Source organism: Pipra filicauda, unplaced genomic scaffold, assembly GCF_003945595.2.
Source record: "Pipra filicauda isolate LSUMZ 115617 unplaced genomic scaffold, ASM394559v2 scaffold96_size2947999_pilon, whole genome shotgun sequence".
Classification (NCBI taxonomy): domain Eukaryota; kingdom Metazoa; phylum Chordata; class Aves; order Passeriformes; family Pipridae; genus Pipra; species Pipra filicauda.
The window spans coordinates 2,667,859-2,688,589 of NW_024105164.1; the positions used below are offsets into that span (position 1 = coordinate 2,667,859).

The 20,731-nt window shown below is 46.0% G+C and overlaps 1 protein-coding gene across 1 annotated transcript in view; it reads right to left on the reverse strand.

Annotated features, from left to right (window-relative positions):
* Nucleotides 1-302: 302 nt before the first annotated feature.
* The window catches only part of SYNPO2L (synaptopodin 2 like), a 34,000-nt gene continuing 13,571 nt past the window's right edge, over nt 303-20,731 (reverse strand). The window contains exons 2-4 of the mRNA XM_027719927.2: nt 19,591-19,742; nt 16,177-16,838; nt 303-2,824 (exon numbers count right to left, since the gene is read on the reverse strand). Coding sequence (XP_027575728.1) covers nt 507-2,824; nt 16,177-16,838; nt 19,591-19,742 — 3,132 coding nt within the window. The 3' untranslated portion in view covers nt 303-506. The remainder of the gene's footprint in view (nt 2,825-16,176; nt 16,839-19,590; nt 19,743-20,731) is intronic.

Below are 20,731 nucleotides of genomic sequence, written 5' to 3' on the forward strand. Positions count from 1 at the left end.
ACACAGGTGCATGTGTACAGACTGACAGGCTCAGAGAGGAGCAGTCTAACGGGAAAGGACTTCTGTTCTGTAATCCCACCTCTCACCCTTTCTTCTGGGAAAGCTGTTGCCCCCCAGTTTCCCTCCATTCAGGGGTGACTCCAAAGCCCTTGGGAAAGGAAAATGACTGCCTCCTGTGTGTCCTCGTGTGATACAACTCCTGCCATTACCCCCTCCAGAGGTGAGTTTTGCTGCTGTGTACAAGTTCCCAGTCTCTGTATACCACACATGTACCCTTTCTCCACATTCTTCCTCCTATTATAGCCACAGCCAGTAAGCCTTTCTGTGAAGTTTCCCACCTGAGACCAAAGGGAGGCTGGGGGAGAGGGTGGTGCAGAAGGGGAGTAATTTGGTTTGGGTTTTTTTCTTCATTTTGTGTCACTCACCCCAATGTACTGAGCTGACATGAAAGACAAAACAAGCACTATCTCTGCGGGGCCACAAACGGGATGGGAGGAGTACCTGCCTCAGTGGTGGCCAAAACTTGGCCTCCACACATTGGCCTGCATCCCTGTTCTTGCTGCTGAGAATTTGGGCCTGGCCACCTGAAACCGAGAGGCAGAGGCTGGATTTGGAGAAGGCCCCTGGCCCACCTGACCAGGCTCTGGGGAGCTCTGATATGGTTTTGGGGACTGGCTGAGCTCCATTTTAAAGGGTGCCGGTGTAGCAGGGGCAGAAGAGGCCATTTCTGTTCTCCACAATGGCTCATCCAGCGTGGTTGCTGAGCGGGGCATAAGCACGGTAGGTGCCAGGCTGCTAGAGGCTGGCATGGGAGCCGGAGTGGAGAAGCGACGAATCTCCTGGGTCTTGGCTGTTTTCACGGGCACCTGCTTGGCTGCCATGAAGGATGAGCTAGCCTGCGGGGCTGGCTGACCAGAATTCTGAGTGCTGGGGCTTGGGGGATCCCCAAAACAGAACATGGCTGACTTTAATTGATAGGGCTGGTGGCGCATTATATCAATGACCTTGATCCCTGATTTCTGGCCAGGTGCCTTTTTCACTTTGCTCTCTGCTTTGCTAGCCTGAGATTTGCTGGCTGCCAGGGGATAGAAAGGGGAATGCATTGGGTTGTAAGCTATTGGAGGGGGAGCCCGGATGTTGGGTGAATATTTCCAGGATGAGGGGAGAGAAGGGGAAGGAGAGGGGGTCCTGGGCTTGGGGTCCGGCTTCGGTGTTGTCTCCACCACATACTTGTCCATGCGGCTCTGGCGTTTGGCAAAAAGCTCTGCCCCCTTGCCTTTAAGCTGAGGCATGTCCTGGGCCCCATTTACCAGTCCAGTATCTGGCTTAGGAGCCACTGGAGGTGGGGTCTTGAACTTACGGCCCGAGGACTGCATGAAGTTGCAGGCCTCAGCACCCAGGCTGAGGAAGTCTTCCTCAGGCCCAGACTCGAAGCCTGCCCCAGGGTGGTCACCTTTCGGCTTCTCATCCAGGTTCTGCACCAGAGACAGGAGCTCAGGATTGGGTGAATTCTTCTTCTTCTCCTCAATCTTACTGAACATGGGTTTCTTGTTGCCCCGCCGGCGAGCCTCCTGCAGGATGCCTGTGCGGGGAGCTGGCACAGCAATCCTCTGCTCCCTGGAGGTTAAGGGCTCTGAAGGAGGCCGTGGCATTGCTGGAGCGATGGCAGGAGAAGGCTGCTTTGGCACAGGGGAACTGCTTCTCATGTGCTGTGATGGTGCTGGACTAATATACAAAGAAGAAGAGGCTGTTCCATGGACTTGTGGCTGGGATGCTGCAGAGGCCACATCCCCTCCTGGCTTTGAGGGAGTTGACAGAAAGATAGAAGTGGTGGATGTCCGAGCAGTGTTGGCAGAAGGCTTAGTTTCTGGAGAACTTCCTCCTTTTGGCTGTGACTCCAGTGGTGATGTTGGCCTTCCTGGTGCAGGGATATACAGAGATGTGGAGGAGCTGACTGCACCACGGTGTGTTGGCACTGGTGCGTTGGCAGGAGCCGGAAATGAGAAAGGGGAAACCACTGTGCTTTGCCCACTCAGATTTTCACTGGGTTTTTTGGGTGCAGATGGCCTAAAGATGACAGAGGATGTTGCTGGGCGTTGGTCAGAAAAGCCAGGAGTAAAGGGCCGTGCAGACCTGTTGAACATGCTTGTCGAGCTTGCAGAGAAAGGGTCGGGGGTGCTTGGGGGAGGTGGGAAGAAAGTGGGGCTAGGAGCAGCCTGAATCTCAGTAGGGAGGGTGGCTGGCTGCTTGCTGGGCACTTGCACACTTTCCAGGTGGATGCTGAGGGGCATGCTGTCTGCCTTCTCCTCTGGCACAGGCATATCTCCGTTCACTGTGCCCTGCTTTGGCTGGGCAGCTGGGTCAAGCTGGGGGCTCTTCTGCACTGGAGCTTTCTCAACTGTGTACTTCCCAGCCCGTTCCCTCTGCTGCTCAAACAATCGTGCTCCTTTACCTGAGGCTTCGCTCAAACCTTTTTGCTTCTCTTCCTTCTGTTCAGTGTCAGACTTGGACTTCTCGATGTCTAGGTAAGTGTTGTCCCAGTCTGAGTGGTTAGTTAGGCTTCGGGCATCAGAGAAACCTTCCTCATCAAATTCAGACTCACTAGTTGGAAAAACTCCGTCTTCCTCCTCGTAGGAGCGGTCTTCGTCGACACTCCCAAAGCTTACCAATGTATACTTCTTAGCCCTCTGCCTGCGCTTCTTAAACATCAGCACCCCCTTGGAGTGGGGGTTGGGTGCATCTGTCAGCAGGGATGCAATGGTTCTGCACTTGGTTTTGGCTTCTTTCACGTTCTTCTCCTGGATGCTCTCGTGGCGGTGGAGCTCTGAAAGAGAGAGAAAGAGGCAATCTCAGCTCAGCAAAAGGCTGGGTGGGCAAAGGTGGACAGTGATATGGCAGTAGGTGTTCTAGTGCCCATGGGAGGAAACCCCTTGCCCTTCTTTTTCTTTCCTACTTTTGCTGATGATAGGGCCTTTAGGAACTGTCAATAGAAACCCAGGAGCAGTTTTCTCTTTCCCTGCAAACACAATACAAGTAAATGCAGCTGTGGGCAGGGAACTTCTCCCAGAGGGAGGAAATCCCCTGGGATTTCCTATTTCTGAAGGAGGTGGCTAAGAGTCCCAGGCATTTTTACAGTGCCTGGGAATTTTTACCATTTACTTATAACCCTGAAGGTGGAGCCCTGCTTTCTGTAGACCTCCCTCTTACCATATAGAGGACTCCCAGGAACAAGTAATATCTCTGGCCCTGAGAGTTCAGGAAGCAGCCGCTGCTACTGTTAGCACCATGCATGTGTGCAACAGGAGACGTGCTCTGCAGGCACAGCCAGGCTTCTCCTGATCTGAGCCCTGCAATGCCAGGCACAGTCAGTGTTGTGCAGCAGCCTTGTGTTTAGGGGCTATTCGCTGCTCTGTAGCAGCCCTGCCACCACAAGAGGCAAAGGAGGCATGCTTTGGAGGCATGCAAGGGACCCTTGCTGGAGTCCCTTCCCTGTGCCCCATGCCCAGCAAGGAAGACAAGTATTTGCTCCTGACCAAGAATCCTAGACCCACACAACTGATCAGCCAGGCCAGAAGGAATCCACTTAGACAGGCTTGCTTAGACAACACCGCTTTGGACACTGGCATAAAAGTATGGGATAATAATTTTCCACCTGCTCTGCCAGCCCAGCGGTCAGTAAAGCCCCAAGGAGGAATGTTGGGTTCTCTGTCTTTGTGTGCAGGGAAAACAGGCAGTGAACAAGATTCAGTAGTAAAACCAAACTCAGCTGCCCTAAGGAAAGTATGGACTTGTCTTGAGTCAGTGTTGAAGTGACAGAAATCAACACTAACCTTGCACAGAAAAAAGCCCCACATACCTAAACCATAGACTAATTTCAGTTTTCTTTGAATTCATCCTTTTCCTTACTCCTGTTGTCTTTTTCCCAGCACAAAAGTGCAGATGAAACAACCATCCACTGTCTAATAATTTGTCAAAAAAATGTGTTAACACTTTGTCCGGCCCTACATTCTCAAGAAAGAGGTAAAATATTATGCCCTGCAGAAGAGGGAGAGGGTGGAAGGGGAGAGGAGAGCTGCAGGCAGTGCTGGGGGATGGTGTTAGCTCAAGAGATGATGGAAGCTGCTCAGTCCTCTCAGGATCTCACTTCTGACCGTTTTATCACAAAGGGTTCATTCAATGGGAACTTGCTAATGTGGCAAAGTCACCTGCAGTGGGGGACAGGGAGCTTAGCTAAGAAGTTTACTAGTTTTCCTGAGGGCTGCAAATGTCTCCCAAAACCTGGCTAGGCTGCACGACTGTGGCAAGTGTCATCATTCCACACTGCATCAGTAAGCACAGCAGCAAGAGCTTCCCTCTCCCACCCCATGCTGAAAATAAGGTGTTGATTCGCAGAGCAATCATGCTTCCAGGAAGCACTCAAAATTTGCAGACATTCCATAGCACATGCTGCTGCTTTGGGATTTCAGCAAGAGGACTTCTGTAGTTTGAGATCACCTCATTTGGATGCACAGTCCATTCCTCTCCTTTGCACCCAGAAAACTGGAAACAGCAAAATCAATGCTGAAAAAATGGCTCACTATTTGTACTTGCATTTGCAAAGTGAAGGCTCTCTGCGAACCCTTCCTGACAGAGTGACTCCACCCTGCTGAACCAAGATTGAAGTAGTGTCCAGGTTTTTGTGTTTTAGTGCTCTTCAGGGCAGTCATAGACTTGCTCTCAAAGACCTGCTCTCCATGATGGAAACAAGCTGCAGTCCCTGAAGGACTGTCCACTCCACTTACAAATCGGCATGCGTGTGTCTCTGGGGGTTGTTCACAATGGAGGAGATAAGGGAGGTTGCTACAAGCATCCTTGCTACAAGCTATGAAACCTCACCTTGTGGTATTTAGTTTGTAAATTTACAGGGAGAAAGAGCAGCACTACGGAATCTTAGTCAAGTGCAGAATATGGAAACTCTGGCCCCTGGATGACTCGCTGGTGGATTTCTGGCATCAGGAACTAACAGCAAGGGAGCTACAGCATCCAAAGGGAGGGTCTGCGCAGCCCCTTCTGACAGCAGAGTACTATGAAAGCACCAGCTCTCGAGTCTGGGCTAGCAAATACTGTCAGACAAAATATAAAACAGACAGTCTTGGCTATAACTCCACCAGCTCTTGATCCTGGCTTAGCATTAGCAACCATGTACAACTTCCCTGGAAAGTTGTTCTGAACCGCCCTGTGCTCTGAAGCAGCTGGCAAGTAAGGCCCTCCGGGACCTGCTGCTCACCTCGGTCTTCTCTTTTTCATACTTTCTTCATCATCAAAGGCTAAAGCACATAACTACTTATACCAATCCTCCTAACAGAAAAATGATCATGCTATTCAAATTACAATCTTCCACAGCAGTTTAAGAGAAAAGAGAAAGAGAAACCTTCCTGAGATGACTTGCTGAAGGTAAAAAGCAAGAGTGAAATCAGAATAGGCAAAAGAATAGGGGAAGGAGAGTAGAGTAAAAAGGAAAGGAAAGGAAAGAAGGAAGAGAGAAGAAAAAAGAAAAAGAAAAGAGAGAGAAGAGAAGAGAAGAGAAGAGAAGAGAAGAGAAGAGAAGAGAAGAGAAGAGAAGAGAAGAGAAGAGAAGAGAAGAGAAGAGAAGAGAAAGAAGAGAAGAGAAGAGAAGAGAAGAGAAGAGAAGAGAAGAGAAGAGAAGAGAAGAGAAGAGAAGAGAAGAGAAGAGAAAAGAAAAGAAAAGAAAAGAAAAGAAAAGAAAAGAAAAGAAAAGAAAAGAAAAGAAAAGAAAAGAAAAGAAAAGAAAAGAAAAGAAAAGAAAAGAAAAGAGAAATCAGAAAAGTACATTTGTACCTGCATAAGGCTGATCCAAGCTTGAGAAGGCAGAGTCCAAACCTGGAGAGCTGGGCATGTCACAAAGCCCGTTTAGTTCACAACTCCCCATAAACAGAGAGAGAGGCAATGAGAGAGGAGCAAAGCAGTTCCCTGCTGGAGTAGAACCAAAACTCTGAGATGTCCAAGCCCTTTCCTATCAGTTCCACAAGCCTTTTAAAGCCTCTCTTTTGTCTCATAGGCATTGCTGCTGAAAGCCATGAGGTCACTTTGTCTATTTTTGTCTTTGTAGCTTCATCACTGAGCAGTGTGATGGACATTGTCACCTGGCACTTAAACACCCTCCTTCTTTTCCCCACCCTGTACTGTGTGTGAGGAGAAACTCCTCTCTATTATTTTAAAATAAGAAAATATAGTCTATATTCTTGCAGCTTCTTTGGTGCAAGCTTCAGGTTTGAAAGGTGCAAACTTCAAGTTAGTGTTACCAATTGTAACACTGTTGTTACAGAATTTCTGTGCCAAAGAGCCCTTCAAAGAGATGAAACTAACACAGTGCACGCCAGCATGGGCAGGCATAAGAAACCCACACAGAAGGAAAGCAACTTTCCTTGTCTGAAATCCTCTGAGAGCACACAGCTCCAGGCAAACATAAGGGAGAAAAGAGAAAGGAACATCTTTCTTTTTGTGTATATGTCAGTTTTCTTCCATGTGTGAGGAGAAACAGTCCATGATACAGATTGCTGTTGTGTACCAAGACTGAGGAATACTTGACAGAGGAGCATTAGGATCCTGGGTGCCTGCAGTGAAGTCATTTAGTTGAATTAAAATAGCAGAGGCTGTTACCTACACAACTGAAGAGTCTGGCTGTGCGCAGGGAGGGTGACGGAATGTTTGGAGGCCAAGAAGTGGTGTTTTGGCATCACCATTCAAAGCTCCAGCACTGGAGACTGAGGTGTTGAGAGATCAGATGCTGGTAGTAAGGACTGTGGTGGACAGGGAGGAAGGGAACAGATGGTAAAGGGAGTCTGCAAATCTCTGCAGTCATGGCCTGCTCAGCACCTCCTCACACTTTGCCTTACTGCCTGTTCCTATACTCCAGCAATAGCCCCAGTGAGAGAACCCCAGAGCCATGGCCAAAGGTGCTGTGATTCTCCCTCCCAGCAGCACCAGCCTTAGCAACTCTGTAGCCTAGGACTTGAGCAGACCTCCAGTGTTTGTGAGTCTAGAAAAATGGAGGTCTGACCATGCCTCCTGAAATCCAGTGGCCATCGCTGCAGGCCAAGGAGACAACTCCCACAGGCAACGTTGTTATAGGGAGACTGTCATGGCTCATACAGAGGCTCTTACAGCAAGAGCAATGAAAGTGGTTCAGTCTCTTCTTTGATGAATATACATGTAGGGAAACATCCTCTTTGGGGAAACCTTGTAATATCTGATACATGCAATTGGAATGGGAATACAGCTTCGTATCTATTAAGAATATTCAAATGGAATAGATAGAAGAGTAGAAGGAAGAGTTACAAAACTCTCATAAATTCTGTTGGTGTGGTGGATAATTTCTATTGAATTTTTTTGTCAGCATTTAAATCACTAATTTCATGTCCCCACTGAATTCTGTTGGAAAAATCCACAAAAAAGGAAAAATTTCTATTAAGCAAAGCCTATGAAGATTTTTCTATGAACTTAATTTAACAAAATTTCACTGAAGTGAAATGAATTTTGTTACTAATTACAGTGAAGTGTAAAAAGTATAAGTCTTTTCAAGATAAGGCCTTATTAAAAGAAAGCACTTTAATATGTGCTCAGGAAAACTACTGAACAAGCAGGCTTATGTGATGTCAGATACTGTTCATGTTCTCTAGGAAACAAAAAATGGTAAATTTTTTTACCAAAAATCAAATTCTAGAAAAACATTACCATAGAAAATAAGCACTTTGGTAATTTCAGACATAAAGAGCCTGTTCCTTGTGATGAAATGCTGCTTGTCTGCTATTTTTTTCACATGGGATCACCTAGAATTTTGTTCTTTGAGCTATTTATGTTAGACAAGGTCATTTTTCCATGGCTAATGTTGCAAATATCTCAGTAAGTCATCAGAGGCTATAGACATCTCATACTTTTCATACCTGGAGTCCTTTCAAAATAAGATTTGGATGGGTTATATTGACCTTCTAAATATTCCCCTGTTGAAAGCTTCAACCTTTCAAGCTTTGATCACTATTTAAACTGCAAACAGTTAAGCAGAGGAGTATATATTCTTTTACTTGAAAGAAGTGGTAAAACTCTCAGGATAGGAAACATGTCTCTCATTCTTGGATATTTGCACGCTTCCATCACATAACCTGTGCATAATATAAAACATAGATATGGCTTCAGCTCCAGTTTAGGATGCTACAGGCAAATGCTTCAGTCCTACTCAAGTCTGCAACACTTAAGTACGTATCTGAGGTCTGAGGTTAAATAGTTAAATACTTGTCAAACCAGTATTTATTCTTAAATGGCTAGAGATTTTAAGTGTCCCAGTGAGACACTACCCCACTGCAATGTCCCGGTTTTTGAAAAACAGGAATCACCTTTTCTGCAGATGAGTTGACAGCCCATGGAAGAAAAAAAACATACCCAGTCATTTTGTAGATTTTTGACCATTCTTAGCCATGCTGATCTTGAAGAGCTCTGCGAGGCAGAGAGGATGTGGAGACATCACTGTGCATGGCTGCAATACATTAGTCTCATGATATCCTGCTTGAATAGCTTGTTCACTCAAAAAATCTCCCTCAGTTGAGAGAGAGTTTGCCTTTCTTCCTGAGCTCAATGTAAAAGTGTCCTCAGTGCAGGAGGCAGCACACATGGCCAGTTTTTCTGTGCTGAGCGCTCACACTCAGGCCCTGGATATTCTCTACATAGTCTTTTGCAACAACACTGCCAAAGTTCTGCCAAAGAACAGCTTTCTTTTACCAGGACAGCACCTGTTGAATGCACTAGTCTTTTGCCGTTTTAGCCCAATTTCCTAAGGAAGGTTTATGCAATCATTCTGTGTGTCTTTTGATATTACCCATTTCATGCTAATAGCTTTTGAGCCCATGCTAATTTTAAGTCTGAAGTCACAAAGGTACAATGTTGGTACAGTGTTTGTAAAAGTTTATGTGGGAATAAGTGGCTTGACAAAGCTGATAGACCCCACCATAGGAAGCGAGAAGCCTGAGTGCAGTCTTAATCAGGCATCAAAAACTGAAGAACACACACAACAAAGAGATTATGCATTCTCATTTTGAATGTGAGAGACATCAGACAGATTTGCATTTACTAGACATGAGAGAATGAGATCTCAAATACAAAACATTAATTAAAAGGACACTAGGATCTGCTAATTCTGCTATGTCTGACAGCAGGATACTGATTCATTGTCTCTTTGTCTTTCATGTTTCTAGAATCTACTGTGTGGTAATACAGACAAGTACATGTTCACCATCTGGGTATGTGGACTTGTTTAATCCTGTAGCACTTGCCATATATTCTTGTTATCCAATTGATTTTAGTCCTTTTCTGCAGCTATTCAAGTTCCAACTACATTTAAAAATCTAGCTTTTCACACGACAACCATATACCCTCCATGTGTTATGTCATCTGGTGATGAATACACAGCAAACTCCACTGAATCCCCAGGCCATCCATTGAAAATGGTATTATTGATATTTCTTGTTACTGCTTGCTAAATACAACAGTCAAGAGAAACAAAACACATTTACAATGCTTCACCACCAGGCACTGGCAGCTGAAAAAGCAAATAGGAAGACAATAGTGGTTTACCTGGGAACACTTTTGAGCTCCTAAGTCCAGGTAACCCACCTCCCTCCCCTGTGTCCCCCACACACCTGGGTTTCTGTGGGAAGGAAGACCAGAGGAAAGCTGCAAGGTGTCTCAGCTAGTTTCCCGTTGTGAACAGTGGCAGTTTCGGGGCTGTGGTGTGCCCCACAGCACATACTGCTCGTTCCGTCTAGATGCAGCCAGAGGACAAGATCCACTGACAGAAGAGAGGAGGGTTGGGATTTTTAATCATCCGTCTCCTTGCCAGTCATATAACATTGAGGTGGAGAGGACCTTTGATTGGCATGTTAGTGTTTAAAGCTACATGGGTGAAAATATAGAGGTAGTCCTGTTAGATTCAGAAGCCCAGTGAAACACTACTACCAACTTAGCCAGTTAGCTAATATGACATCATGAACCATTAATAGGTATGTTTTCTGTTCTATTCTTAGCCAATTGTGCAGTCACCTTACAGTAGTCCTATCTCATCCATATTTCTCTCGCTGGAAAAGTCATGTGGAACCATATCAGGTATCTTAGAGATGCCAACATGTACTGTGTCCACCGTATTTCTTTAGCCATGAATTCTTATCTTACTGAGCAGGTCAAAGACTCTCTCTCTTTCTATGTTCTATTAGTCCATGTTGATTTTTCCACAAAGTATGCTCAAAAGAACTACTTCATTCACCTAATTGAAGCTAAATATTTATTATTAATTTTTTCTTATCCTCAATGTTATTAGAAGGGTATATTCTTGCTCTCTTTCCCTGAAACCCTTCCCATTATTCCAGGGTATTTATCAAGGACTGAGGACCATTCTGATACAATTTTTATTAATTCCTTACATTTCACCTCTATAGAGAATATGATTCAGCCTTGTCCTTTCAGTATAGTCTGTGTATCAAGATATGTTAAATCTACTTGCCCTCGTTTCTGCTCCTGTTTCTTTCAAAGAGGTAGATTCTTGGTTAACGTAAGTGGTAGATGCACTGATGACAGTGAAGCTTTACACATTTCACAACAAACTGATCTCCCTTCCTACGATGGATTTAAGTGAAACTGGAGAATGATTATTTGCCAGGTTGACAGTTTTCTCCTCTCTAGCTATAATTTTCTCTTGCTTCTTTTGATTAATGACTGTTGTTTAATTACCCCTTGTCAAAGTCTCTTTATGCCTGACCCTTTTATGCCTCTCCCTCATCCATCACTATCACTTTGTCTCATTTCAGTGTTGTCCCTGAGCAGACTTGTCCCAGCCCCGTCAGGAAGTCCCATATCACTTTCAGAATTGATGGAAACAACTGGACAGGGAGAGGGATTCCCGTTGCCTGTTTACATTGCGATTTCTTTCAACTCAGCACTCAAAACCCTGGAAGCTAAAACTATCAGCTTAGCTAAGACAGGGGTTATATAGATATAGTTGTTTCAGTGTGATTATTGCTCTAATCACCTTTGAGATCTGTATTATTGGTAAAATTTAGGTTAATCCCATTGTTCCCCATCAACCTTTCACATCCTAAGTCAGACCAGAAGTGCACGTGCAAGGACAGGCTATGTTAACTGAATGTATGTGGCAGCACAGTGTGAAAAATCACTAGCTGGGGCTCTGCAAGGGCCATGGAAGTGTGAGCTTGGAAGAGAACTGCTGACACTTTTCACCAGCAGCAGGAGGATGAATGATCCCCTATCATGTCTGAGGAACTGTGACCCAGAGGCAGAGTCCCTGTGCTGACAATAATAATGTCTGAGTAACTGATAGTTTTAAAAAGATGCCCCAAATGACATAAGGTGGAAATACTAGGACAAAAGAGACTATATACCTTTTCATCTTGGGGATCATATAATTTTCCTCTATACATCTTCAAATACTAAAGATCTTTCACCTCCCAGAGAATATTATATACAGCTAAATTTATTTTGAGTTAATATATTTTCAGCTAAATCCATGTCTCTGTACGGCTCTGGGGCAGCAGGATAGCAGTGAGGTACAAAGGTGGAGCAGAGCAGAGCTCTATCTGCCTCACTTCCAGTGCTACAACCCACACCATCCTCACTGGACAAGAGTGATGCCCGATGGAACGATGCTGGAGGTCTCCAGTAAGAACACCCAAGGAAGAGGGCCAGTTACTTGTGACAAATTTTGAGATGGTTCAAGAAAGAAGGAAAAGTTCAACTAGACTAGCCAAGACGTGCAACACTAGTTTATAGTCTCTGTCTTCTGCCCAAACCATTGATACATCAGCCTGACAATATCACCTCTGTGCTTTTGATAGAGGAACATAAACTGAAGGCATAAGCTCAAATGTCATACTCAAGCCTAAAAGCAGAGAAAGAGGGCTCTAGATGCCCAGAGTTTATCTCACTGTGGTCTTCTTTAATAAATGCCTTCCAAGTGGCAGAGAATTCAAAGTTGAATGTTATTTATTAAGTGGGGTATTCTTAAGCAAACACCTACAACTAGGCTGCAGCACTGTATGTAAACTGATTTCCCAAGTAGATGCAATTCCCAGTTTAATGTGTGCTGAAGTGAGATCAGACTCTCCATCTGTTGTTCAACCATGGAAGCTGTTGTCCTTGTTTCCCTAGTGGCTGGCTGCTCACTGAGTAGCAAGGGCCAAGGGTGATTCAGCATTGCTTCATACTGCTAGGAACAGACTTCCTGTAAGATCAATAGTTCAGGCAATTAATTTTAATCTCCTGGTCTGAGCAGAATGCTTTTCTATTTTGCTTTAAAGCAGGTAGGATCAGGTCAGTTGACTACTATCCTGAATCTTTTGGTCTCCTAGGCTGCAGTGAATGACAAAACCAGGAAGTTAGTCTAACAACCACATAAATGTGATCATTAGAGTCACAACTGTCAAAGCTGAAAGCCAAGTAGAAAATGTGGTACAGTAAGTTCAAACTGCCATTCAGGTACTTCATCTTGTTCATGTCTCCTGTGGCCTATACGGATTGTAATAGGTGGAGAGATGGCTTGCTGCACTCACCCTCTCTGCAGAGAAATGTGACTGCAGTCACTCTTAGAAGAGGTAATCTATATGACCCTCTGATGAATAGGCCACTTATTTATAAGCACCCTATCTTTTCAAGTGATGCTGCTGTACATCCGCTTTAAACAAGAAGGATTTCCTTTTCTGATATGGAATGTAGTATCTTTGATGACTCTGCACAGGCAACCAGGCCCATATAAAGCAGAGGAGGAAATTTCCCCACCCATTTTTCCCTCCCTTCCCCTACCATACATGGAGAGGCTCTTGAGTCCTAGGAACTAAAAATAGTCCAGAGGATAAGTTTAAATTGAGATATTTTGAAGCACTTCTTGCACTGACACAGTGTGATAGCAAGTTAGGAATACACTGCTGTCTTGGTATGCCTGTCTTCTACTAGCAATTGGTATTTTCAGTGGTGAGAAAGGCTGAGCCCTTTGTCCTGTGAGATGATTTAGGATGGGGGTGAAAATACAGTGCACCTTAGAGAGCACAGGTGGCTGAGAAGAAGCAACCCTGGCTACAGATGGATCCTGAGCCTCTGAGGGTGGGGTGAGAAGAGAAGGGCACTGCAGGAGCTATGGGGAAACAAAGAACCTCACTAGCAACTACTTGTGACAATTGTAGTCTGATTCTCCCTGCCATGAGCTCCCACTTTCTGCTAACCTTTTGAAACTGATTCAGATTTTTAATTAGTATTTTCTATCTTGTTATCTCTTCCTTTTCTTCTGCACTGTCCAAGTGGCACATAAATAATTTCAGGAAGGGACGTAGTTTGTACAGTGATGACAAACTGAGCCCTAAAGATCCCCAGTTTCCCCAGGGATTAATCACCTCTTTAAAGAGAGAAAGTTACAGTTTTAGTGGGAAGTAAACAAATTTGTACTTTTGTTTCTACAGATTAGGCAAAATATTGGCTATTCACAAATATGACTGTTCTGTAGTTCATTTAAAATAAAGCAAAGAGTCCCTGTTTGCTGGCCATTCTCTTACCCCACTGAGCAGAACACCAGAGTGCATGGTAGACACTGGGTAGTGATGAAGACTGAAGTCCTTTTACTTGTACAACAAGTTCCCCCACATTTGGGTGGTGTGTGGCTTCCCACAGTGCCCCAGTGGTTTGCACCAGCAATGCTCTGAGTGGTTTTTGAGCAGGCATATCTAAGTCATGTGTCCTGTGGAGGGCTCGGGTGACTTACACGCTTATCCCACAGGTTGGAAAAAATGAACCAGTACCAATGTGCAAATACAGCATGAACTTTGGAAAGAGAGAGGCCCAAACTTCACTGCAAGGGTGTTGGCTCTCTAAGGACCTCCAAGACACTGTGTCTTTGCTGGGGATGAAAAAGCACAGTTCAGCAGTTGATGACATGCAGGGCATTATACAGTGGCACCAGGAGCTGCTGCCCCCTCTTTCCTGTGCTGATTTTGCTCCACCCCACCCACCGCCAAATCCTGATTTTGGGCTGTTGGTACTTGCCACCACACTGTGTTCTGCTCATGGAATCAATTCCTTGCCTAGTATAAATAAGTGAGCTCTATCATGTGCCTCCCATGCCAATGAGTAGCTTCTCTGCAAGCAGGCTCCCCATGGAGCCAGTGCAGGTCAGCAGTCCCACAACCTCTTGTGTTTATGCCTGGGTTTATTCCAGGTACAGGTGTTCCTTAGCTCTGTTCACCATCTAATGAACACCTTCGATATTTCTTCCTTGCTTCCTTCCTTCACAGAGTTACTGGCTCCTGAACCTGACTTTTGTTTTAATGGCTGCTGTGCTCCACCATGATCAGGATGTAGAGCTGTGCCTTCTCATATACTGCCAAGATCCCTAACCCAGGAAAAGACCAAGTTGGCTGTGTCAATTGCCATCCATGGCAGAGTAACTCTTACATAAGGACACCCATGGCCAAACATAAACCAGAAAGGGGGTGAGCAGTGGGGGAGTAATAGGAGAATAAAATATTATCTCAGTCTGCAGTGCTTCTGGGAACCCTAGCTCTAGCTGGAAATATTATTGCATCACCTCCTGCCATGGGATATTATTCTGCCATCAGAAATGCTCTGAATTAAATACATGGCTTTCCTGAGATCCTTCTGTACTCATGTAGTCTGTGAAAATAAGTCTTGATGTAAAGCAGTTGCTCATCCACTGTTAGGACTATCAGGTGGCAGGGAGCAGCTGAACATGCCTTTCTCAACATTCACCTCATGCCTGTACATTATTCAAAGAGGGAAAAAATAACTTCATCTTCAGGGAGGCTGAAATTGCTACTTTCTTTCTTGTCCTAAGGAAAATGAGTGATAGAGACTAGGAAGAAATACTACAAGGCACCAGGTCGATTACACTGCCTAGCAGGGCCAGACATAAGGGACCCAACTGAGTCTGTCCTCTCAGTGCTGGGAAGAGCAGGAAGACAGCGCCCTGCCTGATGGAAGCACCTAGGTTTGAAAGTTACCCCTATAGGATCCCTTAGGCAGAACAGATAAAGGAATGTTTAGCCCAAGGAAAAGATAAAATAGAGGCTTTATAATTGCTTGGGTCTGGGTAAAAATGTCTAGCATTTGAAGCAGAGAATCAGAAGTTAGAATCCATGTGCTTTATTTCTGATTGAGTCTAGCAATTTTTGTGTCTCTGTTTTCTATTCTGTCCCCCAGCTGAACCACTTTTTTAAAACTTGCTTTTTTTTCTAGGCTCAGAGAAGTGTAAATTAGTCAATCATACTACACACTGAGGTACTCATATGAAAATAAGTTTTTGATCACCTTGTTTTTAATATTGGATAGATCACAACTGAAATCTGGTAATGTCTTGTTCTACCTTCATGTTTGGCATTGAAATACTCCATGTGTAGCAGAAACCAGGAAAGATATTCACAATTAAGGTCACTTCAGGTTTGTCACCCATATACTACACTACATTTTTCAGTACTTTATTCCGCATGGAAAGGTCTTGACTATCAGGGATTGCACTACAAGGAACTGTCTCAAGAGCTGATTTAGCAGCTCCTGCCTATCCTTGCTGGCAACCCTTCTCTGCCAATACCCAGTTCTAGCAGAGTTCACCAGCTGCTGCCAGACATGGATACCCTTGCTGGAGTGAGTGCCTGCAGAGAAAACATCCTCCAAAAGTCGACGGAGACAAGTCCCTCCCTGAGCTCCCTGACAGGGTGAGAGAAGTGAATGACTTACTGACAAGACTCTTTTAGGGCTATGCTGACTGAAAATTATCTCATCAGTCCTTAGTCATGTGTAATACTCCATGGCTCTGTACCCATGTAGAACTGAGCTGAACAGGGTGCTAGAGCCACAGCTGGTTGCATGGCTGCAGCTTCTATGAGTGACTCCCAGATCCCAGACCCAGACTCTTTCTCTTATCTGTTCATTGGGACCTCTTGGGTGAGGTAGACCCAACTGCAATAGGAAGCCCCAGTCTCTGCAGGTCTGATTTGACTCTGCTTCTTTGCAAGCTAGAGGAGCTAACCCACTTGATATTTGCAGGAATGAGGCTTTTGGAAGGAGATCCAGCATAAGAAAAGGGCATGAGTGAGTGGCAGGGTACAGAGGACTTACTGGCCTGCTTGGCTTTCTCTGTATATGTGGTGGTTAGGTCTTCATCAATCGGATGTTCCACTGGCCCCACCATAGGGATGAGATGGCGTTCCGCTCGGATAGCCTTGGTGGCATGGGGCAGGAGCATTGCCTCTGGAGAAGGCTCCCGTCCCTCTGTTGATGGTGGCCGCAGCTGTCCCTCGCTGTCTGAGAATGGAGTGTCTGTGCGGCTGCCAGGCAGGCAGACAATCTCCCTCTTGGCCACCCCACTGGAGCTGGGCACCTCTGCTCCCCCCTGCACCACAGCCTCTGGCATGCTCTCGTAGCCGCTCTGTTCAGACAGGGACACCTCATCCGGAGGTTCATCCGCCTTGCTGGCGGTGCTGTCAGGTGGGGAGCGCGGGCTCTTCTTGCGAGCCCGGCGGTGCTTCTCCTGGGCCACGTTGTCGGCATCGCTGTCCGTCTCCCCATAGTAGGCCTCACTGTCCGGGGGGGAGGTGAGGCTCTCCAGGTGCCTCTGTGACCTCCGTGGCTGAGAGGGCTGTGTGGTGGCCGGGGCTCCTGCTGGTTCAGAGCTGAGTGACTGTGCTGGGGGGCTGAGCAGGGATGGGGAGGAGAGCACTCGCTGCCCTGGAGAAGGGGAATGCTGGGACCGTGGGCCGGTCTGGTCCCCACCAACCATCCTGTAGGGAGAAGGAAAAGTGGTGAGAGAGGTCTGGTTTGTGGGGCTAAGCGAGAAGGAAACCCTGACATGTGAGAGAGAGCTATGGATCAAAATGGTATTTCAAGTGTCTTTCAGGTGGTACAGCCACTTGAAGTGTAGACTCCAAGGGCAGACTCATCTCTGACATCAGCTACGTGCTCTCATCCTGATTTTCTGCTTCACAACTCTGTGGAAATCAGGTGTTAAACACTTGGATATCAGAATGCCCTAAGAGCATAAAATTCTACCAGTCAGCTTAATCAGCTCCCCAGGCATTTCTCCTGGGGATACAAATACCTGTGTAGCAAGCATTCCCCAGGACAGTGGGACGTGCCTCTCAGTCTGCCACTTATCAGCAAGCTACCACAGGTGCCTCAGCTACCACACTGCACTCCAGCTGCTCCTGCAGCTGGGACTGCACCATGGAGCTGTGTCAGCTCTGCAGATCCTGGCACCCCCAAACTACTTTAGATCAGAGTGGGCTCCAAACAAAGAAGTCAGTGCTGTTTGTTTGCCCTGACCTCTACATGGGAGTAAATAGGCAATACTTCAGATTAAAAGGCCCGAGTGTTTTTTGGGGGTAGGGCTCTAGTATCCTGTGATAGCAGACCGCCATGATGTTTGGCCTGCTCACTGTGGGACTGCTTCACAAGTTAGCTACCAGGATTCTGATGACCACATGCAATCATGCCAGCCAGTCCAATCCATAGTGGCATTTGTATAGCGACTTCAAGTCTGTAAGTTATCTGGAAGGATGTCTGGAGTAGGTGCAGGGCAGACTGGGGCAATCAGTCCTATTGCTGACTGCCAGAGGGAAGGAGAACTGGCTGTGCTGACAGGGAAATAGCCCGCTCTGTCTTCCCTCTCCTCAAGAGTGAGTCTTGATTTCAGTGGCAGTTTGACTCTGGACCATAAAGATGGAGCTGAGAACTTCTTCCTTCCCTTGTCAGAGTTGCCAGGGCTTATTAGAGCTATGAAGGAGTCCTAAGTATTTGCCTTCTGAACATGCATACCAGGAAGCCAGGCAGACAGCATTGCCTCTCTGAAGCTGTGGAATTCACGACTTGGATCCCAGTTCAAAACTGTGAAAAATTTATATTCATGTCAAATGCAAACCTTTGTCGAAGCTAAGGGTGGGACAATTTCTCTGGCAGTTTATTTTTTTTAATACTATTTGCCATTATGAACTCTCAGTGAGGAGCAAACTCAAAGTTCCACAAGCAATACAGAACAGTCCTTCCTCTTCTTTAAATACTCAACCAAATAACTGAAAAGCATTACTGCTTGTAAGCCAGTTTCTCTTGTTCTGCATTGTCAGATCACAGTTTCTCTCCCTCCCTCTTTTTCTGAAATACACATACTCCAGAGTCATCCAGCTACCTCTCCTTTCTGAACAGGATTGATTGGTGTTTTTTCTGGGAACATAAATATGAAGTGGGAACAGAGATGTGGTCAAGAAAGCGATATGTGATGATTTCTCCGCTACTCCAGGTTGCAGCCAACTGGTTATGTTATTTCCAAACCATCCAATGCTGGCTCCCAGAGGGCTATGAGAAGCCTGCCTTTGTCACTTTGTTAATTCAAAGTGTGCTGATTTTGCCCCACTGGAATTTGCCCAGGCAACTGTTGGCTGCAGATAGGCTCCGATGGGGTGAGATAAGGCCTTGGCAAGGGACCAGGAGCTATTCTGGACACCTTGTATAGAATTTATTCATCCCACTTAATCACAGCTAGGGTATAGAGTGAGCACATCAGAAGGCACCAGCGCGTTACCTAAAGCCAAGGGAAACATCCTACATGCTCAGGCTTTCCTTCTCTGAGCACTGCCCACCTCTGCCCCTGCTTTACAGATGTCAGCAACCAGCGTGGCTGTCCCTCCTCACTGCTCACAGTGCTCTGCCTGTTCAGGACTGTAGAAAATCCCATCTCCCAGCCCCCTTCACCAGGGCCTGTTTTTCTGAGGGTGACTTCTGTTTTGGCAGTAGTTTTGGGACTGGGACTTCACACAGCTTTTCTGCCTTCATCTTTATATGATTATTCATTTACAGCTTGGGCCACATCCAGCATGCACTGAGGCACTAGGTTAACTTAGCACAGGAAGAATGAGGAACGTTACTGGGACCATTTTTATGCTTACATTTGAGCTGATCTCCACTATTCTGCTGAACTAGAGACTGGCAGAGATATTTCTTCCCATAAAAGGGGGGACTCAGCCACACACCTCTAATCTTTGTGGAAGTCAGTTCACAGACTGTTGGACAACTGGCCTGATGTAGTAAATACTTGGGTAATCTTGTCCTGGCTTAATTATTCATTGTATAGTCAAATCCATTTCTACAGAACAGTTATTTACCCAGAATGAACCAGAGTCTGTTACTTGCTGAGATGAACTGCCCTATGCCATCTTGGGCATAGGAGCCTAAATAGCTCATTATTTCCAGCACAGCCCTCACACTGCAAACATTTCCCTTCAGCCTGAGGGGTGGGGATGCCTGGGGTCAGTTCAGCCCCAGAGCCAGTCACTCTGGAGAGCAGCACAGAGACAGGGCAAAACATTGAGATGGCTGCACGTTAGCCATGGAGAAGTCCTCCTAGTCCTCCCACTTTGCAGTATGGCAAAACCAAAGGCTTCCTGCCTGCCTTCTTTCTGCTAGGTATGGAGAGCTTCTGTGCTGGATGAAGCTGCCCTGCTGTCTGCACTGTCACAGCACTGGTGCTTGGGTGCAGGTTACCTTTTCACACGGATGTTGAGCATGCCGTTGGAAGAATCGATGATCTGCATGGCATTAGCATGGGAAAGGCCAGCACATGACTTCCCATTGATAGATACTATCACATCATTTTCCCACAGGCCTCCACGGCATGCTTTGCTTCTCTTTCGGATCTGGAAAAGCAGGAGAGAGGATAGAGATGAAGGAAAGAACAGCAGCTATTTAGTTCAGTCATTTGTCTCCTGCTGTCCCTTCTATTGCTCTGTCCCTGATAGGATAAAATAAGGCCTAAGACTGCTTCATGCCAGGGTGGAGAACTAGTCCTGTTGCAGAGCCCTGGCTGTGGTCTCTGCATTCCTGTTAATTCCAAGAACATCTCTGCTGAGCATAGGCCTGACCTGATCACCAACCCAGTTCAACTTCTTCAGGGCAGATGAAAGACTCAAGAACATCTACATGCTTTTCTCCTCTTGCTCCCTATCTCCTAAGTTGCTTAGAGAGTCTGTATTTCAGAGAGGGAACAGAAACTCTTTCCAGACTATGCCTGTACATGACTGTGTGTCCTTCTGCACAACCCTACTGTGATTCCTCGGTATGATCCCTGGCTCTCATGCAGAGCCCCTGCAGGTACCATCCTCATGGAAGCTGACACTGGGGAGAGATGGTGGCTCTGTCGTGAAAGAGGCACTTTCTGCTGTTAAGCATTCCTGTTCCAATGGCTTTGGCCAGTGTATTTCTGGACATCTGCATCAGACCATATGGTGTCCTGTTACACAAGTGTAAACTTGGAATAAATCTGTAGCCTTAACAGGAGTTGTGCAGGATATGCATTGCTATATCTGAGAATGGAGTTGGAGTCTCTAGTTCCAGGCTAGTTCCTAGATCTGGCCTCTCATGGCCATCTTACACCAAGTGTTTCCTCTCCCTTTTTTTCTATCATCTATCAGTTAAACTTCTTACCAACACAGCCTAGCCTTTCTGTTAAGTCAAGCAAGCAAGGAAACCAAATGCCCATTCAGCCAAAAACCACAGACCTCTCCCGTATAGGCAAGCAATGGAGATAGTCTTGTAGGACAGCTTAATACCCATAATAGACTGATTTTGCACATAAAAGAATATTCAGGAAAAAATGGATCAGAGGAAGTCAGGGCCAAGGTAGTAA